Source organism: Symphalangus syndactylus, chromosome 5 (assembly GCF_028878055.3).
Source record: "Symphalangus syndactylus isolate Jambi chromosome 5, NHGRI_mSymSyn1-v2.1_pri, whole genome shotgun sequence".
Taxonomy (NCBI): domain Eukaryota; kingdom Metazoa; phylum Chordata; class Mammalia; order Primates; family Hylobatidae; genus Symphalangus; species Symphalangus syndactylus.
The window spans coordinates 96714902-96742620 of NC_072427.2; the positions used below are offsets into that span (position 1 = coordinate 96714902).

General features: G+C 47.4%; 2 protein-coding genes and 1 pseudogene across 11 annotated transcripts in view; all 3 read left to right on the forward strand.

The window, feature by feature from the left end:
• Window positions 1-6852: 6852 nt before the first annotated feature.
• DNAJC28 (DnaJ heat shock protein family (Hsp40) member C28) lies at window positions 6853-14177 on the forward strand. 9 transcript variants are annotated; one of them, XM_055279571.2, is made up of 3 exons: window positions 6853-7000; window positions 7363-7537; window positions 10111-14177. In XM_055279571.2, exon 3 carries the CDS (start codon window positions 10142-10144, stop codon window positions 11306-11308), a length of 1167 nt encoding a protein of 388 aa, XP_055135546.2. In that variant the 5' UTR covers window positions 6853-7000; window positions 7363-7537; window positions 10111-10141; the 3' UTR covers window positions 11309-14177. The 9 variants fall into 9 exon arrangements, with proteins under 9 accessions (XP_055135546.2, XP_055135548.2, XP_055135549.2 ...); XM_055279573.2 differs by having other exon boundaries at window positions 6859-6977; XM_063639359.1 differs by having other exon boundaries at window positions 6887-7175.
• Window positions 14178-17444: 3267 nt separating this feature from the next.
• LOC129482946 (small ribosomal subunit protein uS7-like) lies at window positions 17445-18112 on the forward strand (annotated as a pseudogene).
• A 1575-nt stretch (window positions 18113-19687) lies between these two features.
• TMEM50B (transmembrane protein 50B) overlaps window positions 19688-27719 on the forward strand; it is a 45943-nt gene continuing 37911 nt past the window's right edge. Inside the window, exon 1 of one of the 2 annotated variants that reach the window (XM_055279588.2) lies at window positions 19688-19859. The gene's annotated coding sequence lies outside the window, so the exon portion shown is untranslated. Of the gene's footprint in view, window positions 19925-27719 lie in introns of both variants that reach the window. The other variant, XM_055279589.2, reaches the window with a different exon arrangement.

The following is a 27719-nucleotide window of genomic DNA, read 5'->3' on the forward strand; positions in this document are numbered from 1 at the left end:
AAAGCTTCCACCTGCTTTCAGAGTTTTCCATCTGGGAGGAAACATTTTGGGTAACACAAATCCCTGGGACCTGCTGAAGGGACGTATAAGGATCAAAGACACCTGCTGTGTTGGTCTGGTGGGGCTGATGTGACAAAGCACCACAGACTGGGGCTTCAACTACGGGAGACCGTTATTCTCCCACCGTCCTGGAGACTGGAAGTCCAAGATCAAGGTGTCTGCAGGGTAGGTTTCTCCTGAGGCCTCTCCTTGGCCGGCAGATGGCTGCCTTCTTTCTGTGTCCTCACAGGGACGTTGCTCTGTGTGTGCACAACCCTGGTGTCTCTCTGGGGCCAAATTTCCTCCTTTTATAAGGATGCCAATTAGATTGGATTATCACCCACCTTAACAGCCTCATTTTAACTTAATCACCTCTTTAAATAACTTATCTCCAAATGCAGTCACATTCTAAAGTACTGGGGATTAGGGCTTCAACATGGGGGCACAATTCAGCCCAAAGCATGGAGAAGTGACCAGGCCATCTAAAGGGAGACAGCTGTGTGAACACCATCTTGATTACCCACCTCCTTGTGCAAATGCGTCATCAAAATAACCAGTGTTTATCCCACCAGCTTTGTGGACTAGAAGCATGGAGAGCAGTAATTCCATTACCTCAGTAATTACAATAAAGAAATCTTTTTTTTTTTGAGACGGAGTCTTGCTCTTGTTACCCAGGCTGGAGTGCAGTGGAGCAATCTCAGCTCACTGCAACCTCTGCCTCCCAGGTTCAAATGATCCTCCTGCTTCAGCCTCCTAAGTAGCTGGGATTACAGGTGCCCACCACCACACCCGGATGATTTTTGTATTTTTAGTAGAGATGGGGTTTTGCCACATTGGCCAGGCTGGTCTCGAACTCCTGACCTCAGGTGATCTGCCCGCTTCGGCCTCCCAAAGTACTGGGATTACAGGTGTAAGCCACCGCACCCGGCTAGTAATTACAATGAAGGAATCTTAAGTGTGTGTGTTGACACACACCTATCAGACTGGCAAAGATTAAAAAGAGATTACTAATGTGTGTTCTCAAGAGTGTGGAGTAACTGACATTCCCAAATATGTTGGTGGTGCGAACTGGTCCATCCCTTCTTGAACATAATTTAGCAATACCTATTTATTCACAAAACACAGTGGCCACTTTTCCATGGCTGTATCTAGAGAACCATGTCATTCTTTTTTTTTTTTTTTTTTGGTGAGACGGAGTCCTACTCTGTCACCCAGGCTGGAGTGCAGTGGCGCGATCTCGGCTCACTGCAACCTCTGCCTCCCAGGTTCAAGCGATTCTCCTGCCTCAGCCCCCCGAGTAACTAGGATTACAGGCGCCCGCCACCACGCCCAGCTATTTTTTTTTCTTTTTAGTAGAGACGGGGTTTTACCATCTTGGCCAGGCTGGTCTCAAACTCCTGACCTCATGATCCACCCACCTCAGCCTCCCAAAGCGTTGAGATTACAGGCATAAGCCACCCTGTCCGGCCAAGAACCATGTCATTCTTTTTACATACTACGGAGCATGAAATGTTTCCCCCCCTCCCTCCCTTCCTTCTCTCCTTCCCTCTTTCCTTTCATTTCCTTTCTTCCTTCCTTCTTTCCTTCCTTCCTTCTTTCCTTCCTTTCCTTTCTTCCTTTCTTTCCTTCCCTTCCCTTCCCTTTCCCTCCCTCCCGCCTGCCTGCCTTCCTTCCTTTTCTCTTCTCTTCTTTCTCTCTCTCTTTTTCTTTCTTTTCTCTTTCTTTCTTTCTTTTCTTTTCTTTCCTTCTCTCTCTCTTTCTTTCTTTCTTCTCTTTCTTTAACTTATCTCTAAATGTAGTCACATTCTAAAGTACTGGGGGTTAGGGCTTCAACATGGGTTCTTTCTTTCTTTCTTTTTTCTTTCTTTTCTTTCTTTCTCTCTCTATCTTTCTTCTCTTTCTTTAACTTGTCTCTAAATGCAGTCACATTCTAAAGTACTGGGGGTTAGGGCTTCAACATGGGGGCACAATTTAGCCCAAAGAGTGGAGAAGTGACCAGGTCATCTGGAGGGAGACAACTGTACATAGTGTCTCCTTATTGTAATTACTGGCCGGGCACGGTGGCTTACACCTGTAAGGTATACATAGGTACACTTATGTCATGGGGGGTTGGTGTACAGATTATTTCATCATGCAGGTATTTAGCCCAGTACCCAATAGTTCTCTGTTTTCCTCCTCTCCCTCCTCCCACCCTCCTACCTCACGTAGACCCCAGTGTCTATTGTTTCCTTGTGTTCCTAAGTTCTCATCATTTAGCTCCCATTTATAAGTAAGAACATGCAGTGTTTAGTTTTCTGTTTCTGCGTTAGTTTGCTGAGAATAATGGCCTCCAGCTCCATCCATGTTCCCGCAAAAGACATGATCTCATTCTCCTTTATGACTGCACTGTTTCTTTCTTTCTTCTTTCCTTCCTTCCTTCTTTCCTTCCTTCCTTCCTTCTCTCTCTCTCTTTCTTTCCTTCTTTTTTTTTTTGAGACGGAGTCTCGCTCTGTCGCCCAGGCTGGAGTGCAGTGGCGCAATCTCGGCTCACTACAAGCTCCGCTTCCCGGGTTCACGCCATTCTCCTGCCTCAGCCTCTCCGAGTAGCTGGGACTACAGGCGCCCGCCACCACGCCCGGCTAATTTTTTTGTATTTTTAGTAGAGACAGGGTTTCAACGTGGTCTCGATCTCTTGACCTCGTGATCCGCCCGCCTCAGCCTCCCAAAGTGCTGGGATTACAAGCGTGAGCCACCGCGCCCGGCTTCTTTCCTTCTTTCTTGAGACAGGGTCTCACCTATCACCCACGCGGGAATACAGTGGCATGATCATAGCTCACTGAAGCCTCGAACTCCTGGGCTCAAGCGATCCTCCTACCTCCTGAGTAGCTGAGACCACAGGTATGTGCCACGGCACTGGTCTATAGCATGGAATCTTTCATAATTTATTTTTCTCTCTGTAATTTGACTTTATTCTACCTCGCTATTATAAATAGTGGTTCAAATGAAAATCTTGGGACACTCCCCATCTACCTGAAGATTTTCAGAGGTAATCAAGATTCCAAAGTTTGTGTGGGCTAGGTGCAGTGGCTCACACCTGTAATCCCACCACTTTGGGAGCCTGAGGTAAGTGGATCATTTGAGGTCAGGGGTTCGAGACCAGCCTGACCAACAAGGCAGAACCCTGTCTCTACTAAAAATACAAAATTAGCCAGGTGTGGTGGTGTGCACCTGTAATCCCAGTTACTCGGGAGGCTGGGGCAGGAGAATTGCTTGAACCCGGGAGGTGGAGGTTGCAGTGAGCTGAGATCGTGCCACTGCATTCCAGCCTGGGCGACAGAGCAAGACTCTGTCTCAAAAAAAAAAAAAGTTTGTGTGAATCATTCTTAGGCTGAATATAACCTTTAAAACATTTTTAAAATTAATTAATTAATGTATTGTTTGGTTGCAACCTCTGAGGATGACTATGGCCTTTTTTTTTTTTTTTTTTTTTGAGACAGAGTCTTGCACTGTCGCCCAGGCTGGATTGCAGTGGCGTGATCTCGGCTCACTGCAAGCTCCGCTCCTGGGTTCACGCCATTCTCCTGCCTCAGCCTCTGGAGTAGCTGGGACTACAGGCGCCCGCTACCATGCCTGGCTTATTTTTTGTACTTTTAGTAGAGACAGGATTTCACTGTGTTAGCCAGGATGGTCTCGATCTCCTGACCTCGTGATCTGCCCGCCTCGGCCTCCCAAAGTGCTGGGATTACAGGCGTGAGCCACCGTGCCCGGCCAGAGTATGGCCTTTTATATGGACACTTTATTGAGAACATTCTGTCATTTCCATCTTGTTTTATGTATTTTTATAATTTTAATGGATTGAAAGGAAAAATTCTTATTTTTTTTACTAATGAAATTTTCCTCTGTACCTAGAGAAGGGACTTGCTTTGTGGGCTGAATACACTGATAAACCACTGGTATTGGGAAGGAGGATGGACACTCCCTGCCCCTTCCCCAGCCTTCACTGGGCACTCAGTTGAAGATTTCAAAAGGTCCTTGAGCAGCTGGGGAGGCAAGGCTAACTTCAACATTTCTGTTTTCTGCATGAAGTGTTGACACTTGGAGTGTATTTTAATTTTAATTTTTTTTAAAATAAATAGAGATGGGGTCTCCCTATGTTGCCCAGGTTGGTTCACATCCCTGGGCTCAAGTGATCCTCCCATCTTGGCCTCCCAGAGTGCTGGGATTACAGGCATGAGCCACTGTGCCAGGCCTTGGAGTGCAGTTAGAAGCAAGGCTGGGAGAAGGATGAGATTTAGAGATGTAAGGCACCTTACTGGTCCTGGATGCAGAAGAGGGGGATGGCTACTGGCAACTTTTAGGAAGTTTTGCTCAGTGGCTCTTTTTTTTTTTTTTTTTTTTTTGAGACAGTGTCTCGCACTGTCACCTGGGCTGGAGTGCAATGGCACAATCTCGGCTCACTGCAACCTCCACCTCCAGGGTTCAAGTGATTCTCCTGCCTCAGCCTCCCGAGTAGCTGGGATTACAGGCATGCGCCACCATGCCCAGCTAATTTTTTGTATTTTTAGAGAGACGGGGTTTCTCCATGTTGGTCAGGCTGGTCTCAAACTCCCGACCTCAGGTGATCCGCCTGCGTCAGCCTCCCAAAGTGCTGAGATTACAGGCGTGAGCCACTGCGCCTGGCCTTATTTTTCTTTTTAAAAATTTTTTAGTGGCCAGGTCTTACTCTGTTGCTTAGTTTGGACAGCATTGGTACGATCATAGCTCACTGCAGCCTCCACCTCCTGGGCTCAAGTGATCCTCCCACCTCAGCCTCCTGTATAGCTGGGATTACAGGTGGGCACCATCACACCTGGCTAATTTTCTTTTTTTTTTTTTTTTTTTTTTTTGAGACGGAGTCTCGCTCTGTCACCCAGGCTGGAGTGCGGTGGCGCGATCTCGGCTCACTGCAAGCTCCGCCTCCCAGGTTTACGCCATTCTCCTGCCTCAGCCTCTCCGAGTAGCTGGGACTACAGGCGCCCGCCACCACGCCCGGCTAATTTTTTGTATTTTTAGTAGAGACGGGGTTTCACCATGGTCTCGATCTCCTGACCTCGTGATCCGCCCGCCTCGGCCTCCCAAAGTGCTGGGATTACAAGCGTGAGCCACCGCGCCCGGCCTAATTTTCTTAAAAGGTTTGTACAGATGGAGTCTCACTATGTTGCCCACACTGGGATTACAAGCATGAGCCACTGCACCTGGCCTGTTTTTCTTTTATGCTGTTTAAGATGCTGCCTAGAAGAGTTAACTTTAACAGAAATCCTATTTTCTTTTTTTTTTTTTTTTTGAGACGGAGTCTTGCTCTGTCGCCCAGGCTGGAGTGCAGTGGCACGATCTAGGCTCACTGCAAGCCCCGCCTCCCAGGTTCACGCCATTCTCCTGCCTCAGCCTCCTGAGTAGCTGGGACTACAGGTGCCCGCCACCACGCCTGGCTAATTTTTTGTATTTTTAGTAGAGACGGGGTTTCACATGTTAGCCAGGATGGTCTCGATCTCCTGAACTCGTGATCCACCCGCCTCGGCCTCCCAAAGTGCTGGGATTACAGGCGTGAGCCACCGTGCCCAGCCAGAAATCCTATTTTCTGTCACATGAGTTATTTTGTTGATTGTTTGCTTATAACTAAAGCCCTCGGAATCAGAGTTTATACTGTATCTTTTTCTGTGCTCCTGCATGGATGGCAATAAATGATTATAATGTTTATGATGTTGAAGCTGAGAAGGCTAATACCTATTTCTGCCTCCTTTTAGGAGACACAGTCATAACAAAAAATATTGCTTAATGTGCGAGGCACAGTGCCAAGTGGTTGACATACATTGTGTAATTCTCCCCCTAAAAAAGTCAATGAACTTGATACAATTATTATTTCATTATATGTAAAATAGGGAAAATAATAGCATTTATCTCAGAGGGCTGTTGTGAAGATTAAATGAATGACTGTAATCCCCGCACTTTGAAAGGCCAAGGCAGGCAGATCACCTTAGCTCGAGTTCGAGACCAGCCTGGCCAACATGGCCAAACCTGGTCTCCGCTAAAAATACAGAAAAATTAGCCGGACATGGTGGTGCACGCCTGTAATTCCAGCTACTCGGGAGGCTGAGGCAGGAGAATCGCTTAAACCAGGAGGTGGAGGTCGCAGTGAGCAGAGATCGCGCCACCACACTCCAGCCTGGGTGAGAGAGCGAGACTCTGTCTCAAAAAAAAAAAAAAAAGTAAATATACATAAAGCACTTAGCACAATGGCATACTATTTACTATAGTTTACTATTTATTGCAACTCTCATTTTGCAGGTATCTTGCCTAAGGTGCAAGCAGAAGAAACAGGATTTTCAACCCAGATCTGAAAATTCCCAAGCCTCTGCCTTTTTCTTTCTTTTTATCCTTTTTCTTTTTCCTTTTTAAAAAACTTGCTTCCTGTACAGAGAGGGAAAATGCTCAGTCTCCACGTCAGTGGTTGAACTCGAAGCCAGAAGATCCCTATTTTGATTTTGTCCTCTGGCCTGTCGCCAGCCCCTCAACAGTACTTGAATTAATAAAAGGGCAGGTTTTAAGTCTCATGTATCTGCGCAAGTGGCTCCTTCTGTGACCCCGAAGAAACCTGTTCAGGTCCCGTTCCGGGGAAACAGCCTTGCCTTCCCTCGCCCCCAAAAAGTTACCCTTGCCCGCCGAGCCACAGCTCCCCACGCCGCCAACTCGGTCTTTGCATCATTTTCGACGCCCGCTAAGTCCCACCCGAGAGGCGCAGGCGCACATCGCCCCTTCTAGCGAACTACATCTCCCACAATCCCAATCGGCCGGACCACCTCCGCTCGGGGCGGGGACGGAGGCGGAGCTGGTGGTCCCCTGCCGGGACGAAGCCTCCCGAGGTACCCTGCCTGGGTCCTCCGGGGTAAAGTTCGTTTGACGAAAGATTGTCCGTTTCCCTGGTAAGGTCACCTGTCCCAATCAGGTACGATTCTGCCTTCCGTACCCCCTGAGCCCCTCAGTGTAAAGTGGCAGATGGTCTAGCCTGGCGGAGGCACCAGCTAGAGGCCGCGGCACAGACAGCCGGGGTGACCGGCGGACCGCGCACGCATGCGCAGAGGTGCGGCATGGGGGCGGGAGCCGCGGAACCCTTACCCCAGGTCTGCGCAGGTGAGGAGCGGGCGGGGCAGGACCAACCTCCCTTGCCATGATAACCACCATCGCAGCCGGGTCCCAGACCATTGGCCCCGATTGCCTAGAAAATAGGGGGTCTCAGGAGCTCAGTTTTAGCGTTTATATATCCGAATTCCAATTAAGCCACTTCCCGTATTTTTTGTCCATTGTCAGTGTGCAAGTCTTCCTCCTCTTCGAGACCGTGTTACTGCAATAGCAGCAAACGTGTTGGGAGGCCTCACAGTTCATCGTGGTTTTTCTGGTCTCTGGCAGAAAGCTCCTTCCTACCGAGCTGTGGAGCTTAAAGTCTTTTGGATACTTGATTCTATCCAATCCAGTATCAGACCAGGTACGTACCTTGTCCATAAGTCGTCTTATGAGAAGACTCCTTGAGATGATGCAGACTCTCGTGCAGTTTGTTTGTTTGTTTGTTTATTTATTTTGAGATGGAGTCTTGCTCTGTCGCCCAGGCTGGAGTGCAGTGGCGCAATCTCGGCTCACTGCAAGCTCTGCCTCCCGGGTTCACGCCATTCTCCTGCCTCAGCCTCCTGAGTAACTGGGACTACAGGCGCCCGCCACCACGCCCGGCTAATTTTTTGTATTTTTAGTAGAGATGGGGTTTCACCGTGTTAGCCAGGTTGGTCTCGATCTCCTCATCTCGTGTTCCGCCCATCTCGACCTCCCAAAGTGCTGGGATTACAGGCATGAGCCACCGCGCCCGGCCTCTCGTGCAGTTTATAATTGACCAGAGGTATAGACAGTTAAGCAAGCCTCCTTTTTTACTGTGCCCACCCCTAACCATTTTGCTTACACCTTGTTATGGGACTTGGTTAAATTGCTTAACCTTCCGGACCTACGTTTTCTCATTAATTGAGATGATTGGATTAGATAATCTCTAAGAACTTTCCACTTGTAAAATATACAGTTAGTTAGTGAGGGGTAGAATCCAGATTCTGTCTATATTTTTTTGAGACAGAGTCTCACTCTGTTGCTCAGGCTGGAGTGCAGTGGCACGATCTCGGCTTACTGCAACCTCCACCTCCCGAGTTCAAGCGATTCTTTTGCCTCAGCCTCCCGAGTAGCTGGGACTGCAAGCACCCAGTTAATTTTTGTATTTTTAGTAGAGACAGGGTTTTGCAATGTTAGCCAGGCTGATCTCGAACTCCTGACCTCAGGTGATCCACCCACCTCAGCCTCCTAAAGTACTGGGATTACAGGCGTGTGCTACCGTGCCTGGCCCCACAATATGTTAACACTAAACTTCATCAGCTTCCATTTTTCTGCCCACATCAGTGAAATATAGCTATAAGAATGCAGCTGGTGGAGCCGGGCACGGTGGCTCACGCCTGTAATCCCAGCACTTTGAGAGGTCGAGGCGGGCAGATCATGGGGTCAGGAGATCGAGACCATGAAACGCCATCTCTACTGAAAATACAAAAAATTAGCTGGGCATGGTGGTGGGTGCCTGTAGTCCCAGCTACTTGGGAGGCTGAGGCAGGAGAATGGCGTGAACCCGGGAGGCGGAGCTTGCAGTGAGCCGAGATCGCGCCACTGCACTCCAGCCTGGGCGACAAAGCGAGACTCCATCTCAAAAAAAAAAAAAAAAAAAAAAATGCAGCTGGTGCCTGAAGCGGTGGCTCACCCCTGTAATCCCAGCACTTTGGGAGGCCGAGGTGGGAGGATCACGAGGTCAGGAGTTCAAGACCAGCCTAACCAACATGGTGAAACCCCGTCTCTACTAAAAATACAAAAATTAGCCGGGCATGGTGGTATGCGCCTGTAATCCCAGCTATTCAGGAGGCTGAGGCAGGAGAATCGCTTGAACCCGGGAGGTGGAGGTTGCAGTGAGCCGAGATCACACCACTGCACTCTAGCCTGGGCAACAGAGTGAGAGTCCATCTCAAAAAAAACAAACAAACAAAAAAAAGAATGCAGCCAGGCCGGGTGCGGTGGCTCACGCCTGTGCTGCCAGCGTTTTGGGAGCCTGAGGCAGGCAGATCACCTTAGGTTAGGAATTCGAGGCCAGCCTGGCCATCATGGTGAAACCCCGTCTCTACTAAAAATACAAAAATTAGCCAGGGGTGGTGTCATGCACCTGTAATCCCAGCTACTTGGGAGGCTGAGGCAGGAGAATCACTTGAACCCGGGAGGCAGAGGTTGCAGTGAGCCCAGATCATGCCATTGCACTCCAGCCTGGGTGAGACTCTGTCTCAAAAAAAAAAAAAAAGAAAAAAAAGAAAAGAAAAGAAAAAGCAATGTGGCTGGGCACAGTGGCTCACCCCTATAATCCCAGCACTTTGGGAGGCAGAAACTGGCAGATCGTTTGAGCTCAGGAGTTGGAGACCAGGGTGGGCAACATGACGAAATCCCATCCCTACAAAAATACAGAAATTAGCCAGGTGTGGTGGTGCACGCCTGTAGTCCCAGCAACATGGGAGGCAGAGGTGGGAGGATCACTTCAGCCCAGGAGGTTGATGCTGCAGTGAGCCATGATTGTGCCACTGCACTCCAGCATGGGCAACAGAGCAAGACTGTCTCAAAAAAAAAAGGGGCTGGGCGCGGTGGCTCATGCCTATAATCCCAGCACTTTGGGAGGCCGAGGCGGGCAGATAACCATGTCAGGATATCCAGACCAGCCTGGCCAATATGGTGAAACCCCTTCTCTACTAAAAATACAAAAAAATTAGCTGGGCATGGCTCTGGAGGCGGAGGCACCACTGCACTCCAGCCTGGGCGACAGAGCGAGACTCTGTCTCAAAAAAAAAAAAAAAAAAAGGAAAAAAAATGTTGACAGCAGCATTCAAAAGAACTGCCCCTTGTTGTACTTGTAAATTCATGCTGTATCTTTTACCTTATTGCTGAAAATAAGAAATTAACTGATAATACAACTTTGTTCAACCTATATTTGTTGTCGTTTTATAGGTCATTGCTAGGAAGAACTCTGGGTACAATAATGAATACAATGTACGTGATGATGGCTCAGATCTTAAGATCTCACCTGATAAAGGCTACAGTGATTGCTAATCGAGTGAAAATGCTTCCATATTTTGGTATCATTAGAAATAGAATGATGTCAACCCATAAATCCAAAAAGATCAGAGAATATTATAGGCTGCTGAACGTGGAGGAAGGATGCTCTGCAGATGAAGTCAGGGAATCTTTTCATAAGCTTGCCAAGCAATATCATCCTGACGGTGGCTCTAATATCGCTGATTCTGCAACATTTATAAGGATTGAAAAAGCTTATAGAAAGGTGCTCTCCCATGTGATAGAACAAACAAATGCCAGTCAGAGTAAAGGTGAAGAAGAAGAAGAAGATGTAGAAAAATTCAAATATAAAACACCCCAGCACCGGCATTATTTAAGTTTTGAAGGTATTGGTTTTGGGACTCCAACTCAACGAGAGAAGCAATATAGGCAATTTAGGGCAGACCGTGCTACTGAACAAGTGATAGAATATCAAAAGCAGAAACTACAAAGCCAGTATTTTCCTGATAGTGTAATTGTTAAAAATATAAGACAGAGCAAACAGCAAAAGATAACTCAAGCTATAGAACGTTTAGTGGAGGACCTCATTCAAGAATCCATGGCAAAAGGAGACTTTGACAACCTCAGTGGGAAAGGAAAACCTCTGAAAAAGTTTTCTGACTGTTCCTACCTTGATCCCATGACTCACAACCTGAACCGAATACTGATCGATAATGGATACCAACCAGAATGGATCCTTATGCAAAAGGAAATAAGTGATACTATTGAGCAGCTCAGAGAGGCAATTTTAGTGTCTAGGAAAAAACTTGGGAATCCAATGACACCAACTGAACAGAAACAGTGGGACCATGTTTGTGAGCAGTTTCAAGAAAACATCAGAAAATTAAACAAACGAATTAATGATTTTAATTTAATTGTTCCCATCCTGACCAGGCAAAAAGTCCATTTTGATGCTCAGAAAGAAATTGTCAGAGCCCAGAAAATATACGAGACCCTTATAAAAACAAAAGAAGTCACAGATAGAAACCCAAATAACCTTGATCAAGGAGAAGGAGAGAAAATACCCGAAATCAAGAAAGGTTTTTTAAACTGGATGAATCTGTGGAAATTTATTAAAATACGATCATTTTGATGTTTACTATCATAAATCATTCTTAGTTCCACTGACACTTAACATGGAAAGTGAGATTTGTTGCTATAATACAAGAATTTAAGAACTGTGCCATTGTACTTATCACAAAACTAATCACATAGCCAATGATGTGTAAGTCAGAAACCTATCAGGTTGGTTCTGAGGATATAGTAAGAAAAGAAAATAACTGAAACTCCTTTTTTTTTGTTTTGAGATGGCCTCTCACTGTTGCCCAGGCTGGAGTGCAATGGCACAATCTAGGCTCACTGCAACCTCTGCTTCCCAGGTTCAAGTGATTCTCCTGCCTCGGACTCCCGAATAGCTGGGATTACAGGGACACACCACCACACCCGGCTATTTTTGTATTTCTTTTTACTTTTTTTTTTTTTTTTTTTTTTGAGACGGAGCCTCGCTCTGTCGCCCAGGCTGGAGTGCAGTGGCACAATCTCGGCTCACTGCAAGCTCCGCCTCCTGGGTTCACGCCATTCTCCTGCCTCAGCCTCCCGAGTAGCTGGGACTACAGGCGCCAGCCACCATGCCTGGCTAATTTTTTGTATTTTTAGTAGAGACGGGATTTCACTGTGTTAGCGGGATGGTCTTGATCTCCTGACCTCGTGATCCGCCTGCCTCAGCCTCCCAAAGTGCTGGGATTACAGGTGTGAGCCACCGCGCCTGGCCTATTTTTGTATTTTTTGTAGAGATGGGGTTTCACCATGTTGGCCAGGATGGTCTCAAACCCCTGACCTCATGATCCACCTGCCTTGGCCTCCCAAAGTGCTGGAATTACAGGCTTGAGCCACCACGCCCAGCCTAATTTTTATATTTTTAATAGAGATGGGGTTTCACCATGTTGGCCAGGATGGTCTCAAACCCCTGACCTCATGATCCATCTGCCTTGGCCTCCCGAAATGCTGTGATTACAGGCTTGAGCCACCACACCTGGCCTAATTTTTAAATTTTTAGTAGAGACGGGGTTTCACCATGTTGGCCAGGGTGGTCTCGATCTCTTCACCTCATGATCCGCCCCCCCTCGGCCTCCCAAAGTGCTGGGATTACAGGCATGAGCCACCGTGCCCAGCCAGAAATAACTGAAACTTCTAAAGAAAATAATTTAGTTCATTCCTGTGTTAAAATATTGGTCATCCAGTGAAATGAGCTAGGATCAGGTTTCTGACTTAGGAATCATACATGAATTCCAAAAGTTTTAGTGCAGTTTTGAGCTGTAATAACTAACTTAAAAACAGTGACTGTTGCCATTTTCAAATATAGATACTTAAACAACAATAGGGAAACCAAAAAATATGTTATCAAAAGTCACAAAACTGAAGTGTAATGAAATTTAACCAATTAAACCTCCAGATGACTTTTTTTTTAAACGAGCTTGCTGGATTTATACTCCTGAACTTATTAAGGCTCAAAACCGTTCCAAGACTTTTGGGACACCCTCCATATGGGTGGAAATATTAAGATCAGGAAATCAGCCTACTGGAATTACTGTACTTTTCTTTTTATGAGGGCCTTCTCTGTGGGTACTGAATGAAAAACACACCAAACATGCAGATTCTACTTTTTCCTGTCTAACTTGATGGTCTATTGGCTGCAGAAATCAGTGAAGCTAGTTGATTTAGCAATTCTAGAAATAAACTCCAGTGTCTACTTTTTTTTTTTTTTTGAGATGGAATTTCACTCTTGTTGCCCAGGCTGGAGTGCAATGGTGCAATCTTGGCTCGCTGCAACCTCTGCCTCCTGGGTTCAAGTGATTCTCCTACCTCAGCCTCCCAAGTAGCTGGGATTAGAGGTGCCCACCACCACGCCCAGCTAATTTTTATATTTTTTTTAGTAGAGATGGGGTTTCTTCATTTTGGCCAGGCTGGTCTCGAACTCCTGACCTCAGGTGATCCACCTGCCTTAGCCTCCCAAAGTGCTGGGATTACAGGCGTGAGCCACCATGCCCAGTCCAGTGTCCATTTTTTTTTTTTTTTTTTTTTTTTTTGAAATGGAGTTTTGCTCTTGTTGCCCAGGCTGGAGTGCAGTGTTTCCTTCTTTCATCCAGAGTGCTGTGTTACAGAAGTGGTTCAGAAGTGAGGGACTCTACCTGCATTTTGGAAGAATGTATTATTTTGTAAAATGTGTGATAGTTAAAACAAACAAAACTACACCTTCAAAAAGAAATTTTGGGCCTTTAGCTTAGATGCTGTAGCATTAATTGGCATAATATGTGATTATAATTTATTGAATGAGTTGTCATTTGGCTTCTACAATGATAGTATCACTGTAAATAAAATTGTGAACAGTATGGAATGTTGCTTAATAAGAGCTATAGTTCCAAAAACATTTTAGAAGGCAGTAATTTTGTGACTCTTGTTAAAAGTAGGAATTAGAGACCTGGCACTGTGGCTCACGCCTGTAATCCCAGCACTTTGGGAGGCCGAGGCGGGCGGATCACGAGGTCAGGAGATCGAGACCATCCTGGCTAATATGGTGGAACCTCGTCTCTACTAAAAATACAAAAAAAATTAGCTGGGCATGGCGATGTGCACCTGTAGTCCCAGCTGCTGGGGAGGCTGAGGCAGCAGAATGGCGTGAACCCGGGAGGTGGAGCTTGCAGTGAGCTGAGATCGCAGCACTGTACCCCAGCCTGGGTGACAGAGCAAGACTCCGTCTCAAAAAAAAAAAAAAAAAAAAAAAGTGGGAATTAGATGTAAGAGGCTTAACTGCATTACAGCAACATAGATGAACAAAACCATTTTCCATATTGGTCAATGAGAAGGTAAGGTTACCAAAAAATGTCAGTAAATTTTTAATTTCAGCACAGTGCATTTTATGTTTATAAATGTTGTCTATGTTAATAAAGTTATTATAATGATTATTCAATGGCCCTTTGTTATAATGGTAATAATATTTTGGGCTAGGCACCTAATTTTTTTGTGTGTGTGATGGAGTTTTGCTCTTGTTGCCCAGGCTGGAGTGCAGTGGCGCAATCTCGGCTCACCGCAACCTTTGCCTCCTGGGTTCAAGAGATTCTCCTGCCCCAGCCTCCCAAGTAGCTGGGATTACAGGCATGCGCCACCATGCCCGGCTAATTTTGTATTTTTAGTAGAGACAGGGTTTCTTCATGTTGGTCAGGCTCGTCTCAAACTCCTGACCTCAGGTGATCCAACCCGCCTCAGCCTCCCAAAGTGCTGGGATTACAGGCATGAGCCACCGCGCCCAGCCCTAAATGCATTTTAAAAAAAAATCTTTTTGATTGGCCAGGCACGGTGGTTCATGCCTGTAATCTCAACATTTTGAGAGACCAAGGCAGGAGGATTGCTTGAGCCCAGGAGTTTGAGACCAGCCACGGAAACATGGTGAAACTCTGTCTCTACCAAAAAAAAAAAAAAAAAACCAGGTGTGGTAGCACATTCCTGTAGTCCCAGCTACTTGGGAGCCTGAGGTGGGAGGATCGCTTGAGCCCAGGAGGTCAAGGCTGCAGTGAGCCATGATCACACCACTGCACTCCAGCCTACGCGAGAGCAAGACCCTGTCTCAAAAAAAATGAAAAATCTTCCAGGCTGGAGTGCAGTGGTGCGATCTTGGCTCACTGCAACCTCTGTACCCCGGGTTCAAGGGATTCTCCTGCCTCAGCTTCCTGAGTAGCTGGGACTACAACCACCTGCCGCCACACCTGGCTAATTTTTGTATTTTTAGTAGAGACAGAATTTCACCATGTTGGCCAGGCTGGTCTTGAACTCCTGATGTCGTGATCTGCCTTCCTCGTCCTCCCAAAGTGTTGGGATTACAGGTGTGAGCCACCGCGCCCAGCTCAGGTAATGTTTTTACAGCAGTGTGAAAATGGACTAATATAGTACCCCAGCATAAGAGTTTTGAGGAGACATAATCATTTAGACTATAACACCCACGATAACTCTGATCCTCCAGTTCCATGAGCCGCAGAATCCTCCTCATTATTTAAGCCAGTTTGATATGTTCTTTTCTGTTACTTGTAACTGAAAGAGACCAACTGACAAATGTATCCACTGTCTTCAGGGTCTGGATGTGGAAAGAAGTGTTTCCTCTTCTGCTGAAGTCAAATTATCTTCCAGGCCTTAGTTTTTTGTTTCCCATCTAAAAATCCATCTTTTCTCCTAAATGACTGACACTGAATAGCCATCCTTTCAGGAGAGAGTCCATTTCACACCCACAGGAAGTATGACTTTAGTCTCAAGACACCTTTATCAAAATACAACAGTTCTAATAGCTGCCTAGGACTTATTCGGATGACGTCTTTTTGTTATACAACCACATAAGCATATGAAGAAAGAGAGAGAATATTTTGGGAGGTACCTGTTTATGCATCATGTTTTAGGCTTTCAGATAGTTCCTGTGGTACACATCTGGCTTGTACACTCAAAAGATGGAAGTGAATACCACTCTATCAGAGTAAGTTCATGAAGCAGCCCTGAGAGAGAATAAACTAGAACCCATGGGGTGTAGCATGAAGGACAGCCTGGATTGTTCCTTTCTGTTAATAGGCTTGTACCAACTGGACTGCATTTTCTGTCTAGGTTTGGGTGAAGTAGATCTTTCAGAACCTGTCCTGGCCCAAACCTGAAAATGGTCCTGAAGTCACAATGTCTCCAGAATCTAGGAGAGCCTCTCTGAAGTGCTTAGGTAACAGGAATTTAACAAAACATATGCTTCAGTAGCTACATGGTAGAATACCAACTGAATCAGAAAATGTGTGTGGTTTTTTTTTTTTTTTTGAGACGGAGTCTCACTGTGTCGCCCAGGCTGTAGTGCAGTGGTGCAATCTTGGCTCACTGCAACCTCTGACTCCCGGGTTCAAGCGATTCTCCTGCCTCAGCCTCTTGAGTAGCTGGGATTACAGGTGAGCACCACCACGCCCGGCTAATTTTTGTATTTTTAGTAGAGACAGGTTTTCACCATGTTGGCAAGGCTGGTCTTGAACACCTGACTTTGTGATCCGCCTCAGCCTCCCAAAGTGCTAGGATTACAGGCTTGAGCCACTGCACCCGGCCACATGTGGTTTTTTTAAAAGGCTGATTTACAATTCTACTAAATACTTAAATCAGTACATTTGGAATTGAGAGTGAAATGTTGACATCAGCAACTTAATCCCAGTATCTTTCAAATGCCTTTTTTTTTTTTTTTTTTTTTTTGAGACGGAGTCTTGTTCTGTGGCCCAGGCTGGAGTGCAGTGCCGTGATCTTGGCTCACTGCAACCTCTACCTCTCGGATTCAAGTGATTCTCCTGCCTCAGCCTCCTGAGTAGTTGGGATTACAGGCATGTATCACCACGCCCAGCTAATTGTTTTTTCTTTTTAGTTGAGATGGGATTTTACCATGTTGACTAGGCTGATCTGGAACTCCTGACCTCAGGTGATCCAACCACCTCTGGTTCCCAAAGTGCAGGGATTACAGGTGTGAGGCACTGTGCTCGGCTAAATGCCCATATATTTGAAAGCATAACTAAATACATGTTTGACTCTTTGTGGAATGGAGGTTTATAGACTGAGAGAAGCAAATTGTGCTATGGTTTGAATGTGTCCCCAAAAAGTTCATGTGTTTGAAACTTAATTACTGTTGTAATCGTGTTGAGAGGTAGAACCTTGAAGAGGTGATTGGGTCATGAGGGCTCCACCCTCATGAATGGATTAATGCTGTTATTGTGGGAGTGGGTTAGTTATCTTGGGATTGGGCTCTTGGTAAAAGGACAGCTTCAGCCTGATTTTCTCTCTCTGTCTTGCATGCTCGTTGGCCCCTGTCTGTCTTGTTTTCTACCATGGGATGACACAGCATGGAAGTCCTTACAAGATGCCAGCACCATGCTCTTGGAGTTCCCGACTTCCAGAACTGTGGACCAAATAAAACACTATTGTTTATAAATTGCCTGTTCTGTGTTACTCTGTTATAGCAGTAGAAAAGGACTTCAGACAAGCTGCATTAACATAAATCTCCACTACTAACAAAGCAACTTAAAGCATGTGCATCCCAGTGGTAGGTGAACAGTAATGTCTTCCTTCATATATAGAGGTAATCATTTTTCTACAGGTATTATTCTGTAACAAAGCTTAACAAAATCCTGGGAAACCTTAAAATATTAGTACTTTAAAAAGCGATAGCCTGTGCCAGGGCGGCACGTGGTCCATGCTGATCGACAGAGACACTGGGGCTGTGCCCTCAGGATGATTGAGTGGGAGACAGCAGCACCAGCGGTGGCAGAGACCCCTTGACATCAAGCTCTCTAGGAAGTGGAGCACTGATGATGTGCAGATCAATGGCATTTCCCTGCAGGATTACATTGCAGTGAAGGAGAAGTATGCCAAGTACCTGCCTCACAGTGCTGGGCGGTATGCCGCCAAATGCTTCCTCAAAGCTCAGTGCCCCATTGTGGAGCCCCTCACTAACTCCATGATGATGCATGGCTGCAACAACAGCAACAAGCTCATGATCATGTGCATCATCAAGCATGCCTTCGATTTCATCCACCTGCTCACAGGCGAGAACCTTCTCCAGGTCCTGGTGAACGCCATCATCAACAGTGGTCCCTGGGAGGACTCCACATGCATTGGGCCAGCAGGGACTGTGAGACAACAGGCTGTGGACATGTCCCCACTGCACTGTGTGAATCAGGCCATCTGGCTGCTGTGCACAGGCACTCGTAAGGCTGCCTTCTGGAACATCAAGACCATTCCTGAGTGCCTGACAGATGAGCTCATCAGTGCCACCAAGGGCTCCTCCAGCTCCTATGCCATCAAGAAGAAGGATGAGCTGGAGCGTGGGGGCAAGTCCAACCGCTAATTTTCCCGGCTGCTGCCTAATAAACCAGTCTGCCCTTTGGGATGCCTCCCCCCGCCCAAAAAAAGTGATGAGATTTGGAAACTTCTAATTGTCCCCTAATATCTAGTTTTCCTTCCTTAGTACTGAAACCCCATTTTCCAGCCTTCTTTGCAATTTGGTGTAGTCAAGTGACTATTTTACTAGCAGAATGAAAACAAAAATGGTACATGCAACCCCCGCCCCTTTCAAAAGATTCTTAAAGAGAGGAGAGTGTTCCCTTCTGTATCCTCTCTTCTGGTGGAATGCCAGCATTGTGACATATTTCAAAAGCAACTTATTCAGCACATATTTATTGAACACCTAGATCCTAGCCCATGCATAAGAGCTATAGGAGAACATTATCCAGGATGGCATTTTTGGTGATAGTTCCATGATACAAAACCTTTTACTTCATTGTACCTCAAGTAAAATGCTTTTTAGATTTCCATTGATAATAACTCTACTTGGCTGGGCACAGTGGCCCATGCTTGTAATCCCAGCATTTTGGGAGGCAGAGGCGGGTGGATCACCTGAGGTCAGGAGTTCAAGATCAGCCTGGTGAAATCCTGTCTCCACTAAAAATACAAAAATTAGCAAAGCATGGTGGTGCGCACCTGTAATCCCAGCTACTCGGAAGGCTGAGGTGGGAGGATCCATTGAGCGTGGGAGGTAAGAGGCCGCAGTGAGCCAAGATCACACCACTGCACTCCAGCCTGGACAACAGAGCAAGACCCTGTCTCAAAACAAACAAACAAACAAACCACCCAAAAAATAAAGCTCGACTTTTCCCCAAACAACTAAATGGTTACAGGCATTTCTGTAGGAAATTTAGACAGGGCTTCCAAAGGCTGTTAAAGTTATGTTGAAAATCCAAGAGGCTGAAAGATATCTGACTATAAGAAAGATGAAGAAAAAAAAAAAGACAAAAATCTTTGTGAATAGACGGGAGAGCGCCGAGCGAAGTCAGAAGACTAATTGTATTGTGAGGATAACCTCGGGTAACCAGCACTCGCTGGGTAGCCCTGGTTTACTAACTTCAACTTTCTGGGGCTCCATTTCTGAATTGAGGGGATTAGAAAAAGGCATCTCTAAAGACCCTCCGTTCCCGAGAACCCTCCCGGAGAACCTTCCCTACTCTGGGCAGCTCGCAGACAGACAAGGCCGATCGGCCATAGGCGAAGGGAGACCCTGGTCCCCCGGATCTCGAGCTCCGTCCACACGTGATCTCACGGTACTGCACTTCAAGTCCGCGTGCAGAAACGCAGCAGTGGGAGCCCGGCGGCGGCCGCCCACCGGCAGGGGACAGGAGTGGCCCGCCCGGCTCTGTCCCGAACCGTAGATAGCTGGGTCTAGACCCCCGCTCCAGGAGGTCCGCAGAGCAGCGGTCCCCACCCCGCCCCTCAGAGCTCGCCCTGCCCCCGGCCGGCCACTTGCTGCACGCCGATTGGTCGCGAGGAGCGCCCGGCGTCCAGCTGCGCCCAACCAACGCCCTCTTCCCGCCCCCTCGCGTCCCGCCCCGCCCCCGGCCGGCCACTTGCTGCGCTCCGATTGGTCGCTGCGGTGCACACGGCGCCTCGCCCCGCCTCACCGGCGCTCTAGCCTCGCGCCGGCCTCCAGCTCCCGGCTCCCGGGACTGAGGTGGAGCCGGAGGACGCCGGCAGGGCTGTGGCGCAGCAGTCTCCTTCTTGCGCGCGCGCCTGAAGTCGGCGTGGGCGTTTGAGGAAGCTGGGTGAGTCTTGTCTGCGGGTCTTCGGCGCCAGGCAACCCTAGAGGGCTCGCGCCCGCCGCCCGCGGGTAAGGAGGCACCCTCGTCGGGCCCTCTCCGGCCCGGCCTTCTGGGGGCAGTGGCGCCGCCCAGCCGGGTTTTCCCTGCGCTCGGCGCCGGCCTGCAGACTCGGGCCCGCGGAGCCCCCGCCGCCCCTTCTTGCCCCTGCCCGCGTCCCTTCGGGCCGACCGTGACCGTGGCGTCGCCGCGACCCGCAAGCAGCCCGGGGAGGCTGGCCTGCCGCGCTGTCAGGCCGTCAGGTTGCGTTCCTGGGGAGGTCTGGAGAGGCTCCATCTCGTGCCTTTCACCTTCTCGGGCGGCGGGCACGTAGACGACGGTTTTCGGGACGCCCTGCTGCGGCCGCGACGCCCTCCCGAGGCCGGAGCGAGGGCCCCGGGGCGGCTCCAGCCCTTCTTCGCCCCTCCCGTTTGCCCCGAACCATTGCTAGGAAGCTGCCCATGTTTTCTGCACTTTTCTGATTTCATTCTTACGAGAGTCAAGTACAGAAGCGGGAGGGGAAAGGGAAGGGGAACAACATTCTTTCGAGAATTATAAACCTTGGGCTCCGTTAAATAAGTAGCAGCAGAGCATTGTCACTGGAGCAGTCGTAGTCGCGGGTAGGACCGTTTCGGTTTTTAGCCAATAGGCTGGTTAAAGGTACTTAAAACAGTAAGTTGGAAGGTGTTGAAATTCTAAGGTAAATACATGACCTTTCAAAACCAAAGCAGTGAGACGGGCTGGGCTGGGCTGCTTTCCGCTGCGCGTGCCTGGGTCGGGGGGTGCGGAGGGGCAGGGGGCAGAGGCCTTGGACAAGAAGGGGTGGGAGGGAAGTGGCATCGGCCTCGTCGCGCTGTAAGACCCGATTTTCTCTTTTCGGAGGATCCCATCTCCCCTCCCAGAGTCTTCATCCTACCTGCACTGTGGATCCCTTGACACTTCAGAGGCTCTGAACTCTCAGGCCGGTCACACTTTTTCATCATTTTGTTTCTTGTCTTCTCGTCTTTTAAACCTGCGTGCATTTCAAACGTAGAGCAAACATTAAACGTTTTTTTTTTTTTTTTAAACTGAGGATAGCGGTGCAAGACTTTGTTCTTGAAATGCAAACCAAAAGTTATCTTGAATATTTATCGCGCTGGAAAAGCAGGTTTAATTAGAGTGAGGTGGGGACGTATATTTCTTCATCCAGAGACACAGCCTCCCCACTTACCACCCCAATCCCTCCTCTCTGTCAACTAGGGTTACAGCAGCCTTACACTGGCTAGTCTTTTCTGAATTCTGAATTCACTTCTGGGGGCCAAGGTAAAGAATTTATCGTATTTTATCCTCATTTTCCTTTTCTGTTTTTTTTGAGACAGGGTCTCCCTCGTTGACCAGGCTGCAAGTATAGTGGCCCGATCTCTGCTCACTGCAGCCTGCACCTCTAGGGTTGAAGGGATTTTACAGCCTCAGCCTCCCGAGTAGCTGGGATCACTCACAGAGTAGCTGGGATCACAGGCGCCTGCCACCATGCCTGGTTAATTTTTATATTCTTAGTAGAGAGAGAGTTTCACCATGTTGGCCAGGCTGGTCTTGAACTCCTGACCTCAAGTGATCCGCTCGCCTCGGTCTCTGAAAGTACTGGGATTACAGGCGTGGGCACCGCGCCTGGCCTTTTAAAGTTTATTATTATTGTTTTTAAATTTATTTATTTATTTATTTATTGAGACGGAGTCTCGCTCTGTGGCCCAGGCTGGAGTGCAGTGGCGAGATCTCGGCTCACTGCAAGCTCCGCATCCTGGGTTCACGCCATTCTCCTGCCTCAGCCTCCCGAGTAGCTGGGACTACAGGCGCCCACCACCACGCCTGGCTAATATTTTGTATTTTTAGTAAAGACGGGGTTTCACTGTGTTAGCCAGGATGGTCTCGACCTCCTGACCTCGTGATCCACCTGCCTCGGCCTCCCAAAGCACTGGGATTACAGGAGTGAGCCACTGTGCCCGGCCTAAAGTTTATTTTTAACTTATATATATATATATTTTTTGAGGCCAAGTTTTGCTCTTGTTGCCCAGGCTGGAGTGCAATGGCGCAATTGTGGCTCACTGCAATCTCCACCTCCCAGGTTTAAACGATTCTCCTATCTCAGCCTCCCGAGTAGCTGGGATTATAGGTGCCCGCCGCCACGCCCAGCTAATTTTTGTATTTTTAGTAGAGACTCGAACTCCTGACTTAAGGTGATCCCCCCGCCTCGGCCTCCCAAAGTGCTGGGATTACAGACGTGAGCCCCCGTACCTAGCCCGTTTTACTTTTTAAATGATTAAAGTAACATTCAGGTTGTTTAAAACATTTAAACATGACAGGAGAATATCAAGTAAAATTCAGACAGCGCAGAGGTATCTCAAGTTAGGATTCCTTGTTTGTTCACTCTTTACATCCTCAATTCCATTCCCTAGGAGGGTATTATACTATAATATTACTCGGCAACTGATGATAATATAAGGGCACGTTCACTTCTTAAGCACGTGGAAACCTACCTCATTTCCCCCCAACCCCACCTCTCACTTCGGAGACTGGGTCTCACTGTGTTGCCCAGGCTGGAGTGCAGTGGTTCCCTCACGGCTCACTGCAGCCTTGGGCTCAAACGATCCTCCCACCTCAGCATCCTGAGTAGCTGAAACTATAGGCGAGTACCACCACGCCTAATTTTTGTAATTTTTGTAGAGACAGGTTTCTCGTATTGCCCAAGCTGGTCTTGAATTCCTGAGCTCAAGCCATCCACCTGCCTCAGCCTCTCAAAGTGCTGGGATTACAGGTGTGAGCCATCCTGCCCAGCCAACCTGCCTCATTTTCAGAATGTTGCATGGTATACCGTTGTTTGGGTGTACTGTAATATACATTTTTTGGTTCCTTATTGATGGACATTTTGGCTGTTTCTGGGTTTTAGCCATTTAATCTTTGCTTTATGAAAATCTTTTTGTCATTGTAGGGTAAGTTTCAGGTAGATAATATAAACAGGTGATTGTACTTTGATATAATTTAATTTCACAAGGAATCTTTTTAAACTTAAAGTTTTTTTTTTTTTTTTTTTTTTTTGAGACGGAGTCTCGCTCTGTCGCCCAGGCTGGAGTGCAGTGGCGCGACCTCGGCTCACTGCAAGCTCCGCCTCCCGGGTTCACACCATTCTCCTGCCTCAGCCTCCTGAGAAGCTGGGACTACAGGCACCCTCCACCACGCCCAGCTAATTTGTGTTTTTAGTAGAGACGGGGTTTCATCGTTTTAGCCAGGATGGTCTCAGTCTCCTGACCTCGTGATCAGCTGGCCTCGGCCTCCCAAAGTGCTGGGATTACAGGTGTGAGCCACCACGCCTGACGTTGTAACTTAAAGATTTTATAATTTAAAAGCAGTAGCTAAATCTATTTGAATTAAATGCATTTCTAAGATTCCATATATTTTTATTTTTATTTATTATTTTTTTTGAGACGGAGTTTCGCTCTTGTTGCCCAGTCTGGAGTGCAATGGCGCGATCTTGGCTCACTGCAACCTCTGTCTCCTGGGTTCAAGCAGTTCTCCTACCTCAGCCTTCCGAGTAGCTGGGATTACAGACATGCGCCACCACCCCGGCTAATTTTGTATTTTTAGTAGAGACGGGGTTTTGTCAGGCTGGTCTTGAACTCCCGACCTCAGGTGATCCACCCGCCTTGGCCTCCCAAAATGCTGGGATTACAGGCATGAGCCACCGCGCCTGGCTCCATATATTCTTTCATATTTAGAGACTGGAACAGAAAATTTTGAAGACTGTATTAAATAATAGCGGATTTATTACTCTTTTTACCACGAAGTGGTGTTGACCTTAAGGTTATATTGTCTCATTTAATTGGGTTGGCAGAAGTGATAAGAGAGGGCCTTCAGATTAGAGAGGGCTCTGTTGCCCAGGCTGGAGTGCAGTGGTGAGATCTCGGCTCACTGCAACCTCCACCTCCTGGGTTTAAGTGATTCTCCTGCCTCAGCCTCCTGAGTAGCTAGGACTACAGGTGCGTGCCACCACGCCCAGCTAATTTTTTGTATTTTTATTAGAGATGGGGTTTCAACGTGTTAGGATTTTCTTGTTCTCCTACCTCATGATCTGCCCACCTTGGCCTCCCAAAGTGCTGGGATTACAGGTGTGAGCCATCGCGCCCAGCTGCTTGTTCTTTTTTAACAGTAATTTCTTCCTGGGCATGGTGGCTCACGCCTGTAATCCCAGCACTTTGGGAGGCCAAGGCGGGTGGATCACGAGGTCAGGAGTTCAAGACCAGCCTGGCCAAGATGGTGAAACCCCGTCTCTACTAAAAATACAAAAAAGTAGCCGGGCGTGGTTGGTGGGCACCTGTAATCCCAGCTACTTGGGAGGTGGGGGCAGATAACTGCTTGAATCCAGGAGGTAGAGGTTACAAGCCAAGATCGTGCCACTGCACTCCAGCCTGGGCGACAGAGCGAGACTCCATCTCACAAAAAAAAAAAAAAAATTTATTTTATTGCAAATTTTATCTCAGGTACAAAAAAGCATATAAAACACGTATAATTTAAAGAATACTATTGCAATGATCATTTTGTATCCACTACCAGATTAAGAAACAAAGTGGCCAGCCACAGTGGCTCACACCTGTAATGCCAGCATCTTGGGAGGCTGAGACAGGCAGATCACTGAAGGTTGGGTGTTGGAGAACAGCCTGGCCAACATGTGAAACCCTGTCTCTACCAAAAATATAAAAATTAGCCGGTCGTGGTGGTGGGCACCTGTAATCTCAGCTACTTGGGGGGCTGAGGCAGGAGAATCGCTTGAACCTGGGAGGTGGAGGTTGCAGTGAGCTCAGATCACGCCACTGCACTCCACCCTGGGTGACAGAGCAAGACTCTGTCTTGTGGGTGGCAGCGGTGGGGGAACAAAATGTTTGCATTTTTTTCTTCCAGAGGTAGCTTCTGTCCCGATTTTTGTGTTTATCTTTCTCTTGCTTTTTAAAATAAGCTTTATGCATGTATACATAAATTCACATACATATACATTTATACATATGTGCATAAATGTTTACAAATATATACGTAAATTTTCATACACACTCCTATATCCTTAAACAGTATACATAGTGTTTTTTTTTTTTTTTTTTTTTTTTTTGAGACAGAGTCTTGCTCTGTTACCCAGGCTAGAGTGCGGTGGCACAATCTCGGCTCACTGCTGCCTCCGCCTTCTGGGTTCAAGCAATTCTTCTGCCTCAGCCTCCCGAGTAGCTGGGATTACAGGGGACTGCCACCACGCCCAGCTAGTTTTTTTTTATTTTTAGTAGGGACGGGGTTTCTCCAGGTTGGCCAGGCTGGTCTTGAATTCCCGACTTCAGGTGATCCACCCGCCTCGGCCTCACAAAGTGCTGGGATTACAGTCATGAGCCACCTTAGTTTTGAAAAAATAGTGTTAGAAACACAATTCTCATGCAGATAGGGAGCATCTTTCAGTTTTGTTTTATTGAGAGGACCTCAAAGAGCTGTGTTTTGTTTTGTTTTGTTCTGAGATGGAGTCTGGCTCTGTCGCCCAGGCCGGAGTGCAGTGGCATGGTCTCAGCTCACTGCAACCTCCTCCTCCCGGGCTCAAGCAGTTCTGCCTCAGTCTCCTGAGTAGCTAGGATTACAGGCGCCTGCCACCATGCCCGGGAAATTTTTGTATTTTAAGTAGAGTCGGGGTTTCACCAGCCTGGCCAGCACAGATTGGTGTCGAGCTCCTGACCTTAGGTGATCTGCCCACCTTGGCCTCCCAAAGTGCTAGGATTACAGGCGTGAGCCACCATGCCTGGCCAAAGAGCTGGTTTTAAGAGGATATAAGGAATCAATATTTATGTAATTTGTAGGGAAAGAAATGTTTCAGTAGTATGGCTAAGTTAGTTTAATTGGTTAATGTTCCACAGGGCAACAAAATCTATCTTTGGGACTGATTTTCTTACCAGGCTATAAAATCATAACACCTCATTAATTTCTGCAGTTAAACTTCAGAGGGCTATAAACTCTCTGCATCTTTATTAATAGTGGGCTGTTCATTAAATAAACTGTAATAGCAAAGTTCTATCCCTGAGAACATAGATGAAGTCCAGACATACTTATTAGAAAATGCTAGAGCTTTCTTTTTTTTTTTTTTTTTTTTTGAGACGGAGTCTCGCTCTGTCACCCAGCCTGGAGTGCAGTGGAGAGATCTCCGCTTACTGCAAGCTCTGCCTCCCGGGTTCTCACCATTCTCCTGCCTCAGCCTCCTGAGTAGCTGGAACTACAGGCGCCCGCCATCACACCTGGCTATTTTTTTGTATTTTTAGTAGAGACGGGGTTTGACTGTGTTAGCCAGGATGGTCTCAATCTCCTGACCTCGTGATCTGTCCGTCTCGGCCTCCCAAAGTGCTGGGATTACAGGCATGAGCTATCGCATCCAGCCTGAGCTTTCTTTTTTTTTTTTTTTTGAGACGGAGTCTCACTCTGTTGCCCAGCTGGAGTACAGTGGTGCCATCTTGGCTCACTGCAACCTCCGCCTTCCAGGTTCAAGTGATTCTCCTGCCTCAGTCTCCCGAGTAGCTAAGGTTTCAGGCATGCGCCACCACGCCCAGCTAATTTTTGTATTTTTTTTAGTAGAGATGGGGTTTCACCATGTTGGCCAGGCTGGTCTCGAACGCCTGACCTCAAGTGATCTGCCCACCTTGGCCTCCCAAAGTGCTGGGATTGCAGGCATCAGCCACCGCACCCAGCCAATGCTAGAACTTTCTAAATTTGGGATTAAAATTTCATTTTATTTATTTTTTTTGAGACAGAGTCTTGCTTGAGGCTGGAGTGCAGTGGCGTGATCTTGGCTCACTGCAACCTCTGCCTCCCAGATTCAAGCAATTCTCTTTCCTCAGCCTCCTGAGTAGCTGGCTAATTTTTGTATTTTTACTAGAGATGGGGTTTCACTATGTTGGCCAGGCTGGTCTCGAAATCCTGACCTCATGATCCACCTGCCTCGGCCTCCCAAAGTTGGGATAACAGGCATAAGCCACCATGCCCAGCCTCATTTTATAATTATAAGGTCAAACTTGGCTAAGGAAAGGACAGCCACTTAGATGAAGGTTTTTAGGAAAAGATGAGCTGAGCAGAATGGCTTCAGATCCCTTGCCTGTTTACAGGGGGCCTTTCTGAGGAAGTTTGTGTGCTGTGTTATGAGTCCTAGGAAAGGGGGGTCACCTCAGTCAGGATATCTGGAAGGTTCTAGTGGACCAAGTAATGGAAAGACAACAAAAATAAGGTCAGAAGGAGTGGGCTCCTCTGCATTTTCTGCTTCTTAGCTCACCATGGCCTACCTGTAGTTAACAGGATAGGTGAAAGCAGAACCTCTCTGTGGGGGAAGTGAGTGTCCTCTGCACGCCTTGCAGGAGAGCAGGAACTGCATCAGCATATGCTCAAGATCAAGCCAAACCCCACTGAGTACAGATAGGCTCTGGGCCAAGTTCCTGGAGCATTCAGTCCTCAGCTTCAAAAGCTGCTATATTCCAGTGGATTTATTAAAAGATTGTTTTGTATAAAGGCACAAAATCCCCCACAAAAAACTGCTATAGCAGCCAGGACATTATCTCCTGAGTTACACTGCTTCGGTCTGGCCTGATTATCTTCTGCTTCTGGGGCACAGCTGGATTCTTTTTAGCTCTTCTGTGCAGGATCTTTCCTGTATCCTGTATTCTCTGTTATTAATTTACTGTCCCTGGTGAAGCTCAAACCCCAGTAGCTTCTTGACAAGAAAAAAAAAAAGAAGAGTTACATTTTTAGATGAAGAGTTACATTTTTTGGAGACCTTGCGTGTCTGAATAT

What these genes read in the sequence shown, in the direction of transcription:
- DNAJC28 (XM_055279571.2), top strand. Translation starts at nt 10,142, where the DNA reads ATGAATACAATGTACGTGATGATGGCTCAGATCTTAAGATCTCACCTG.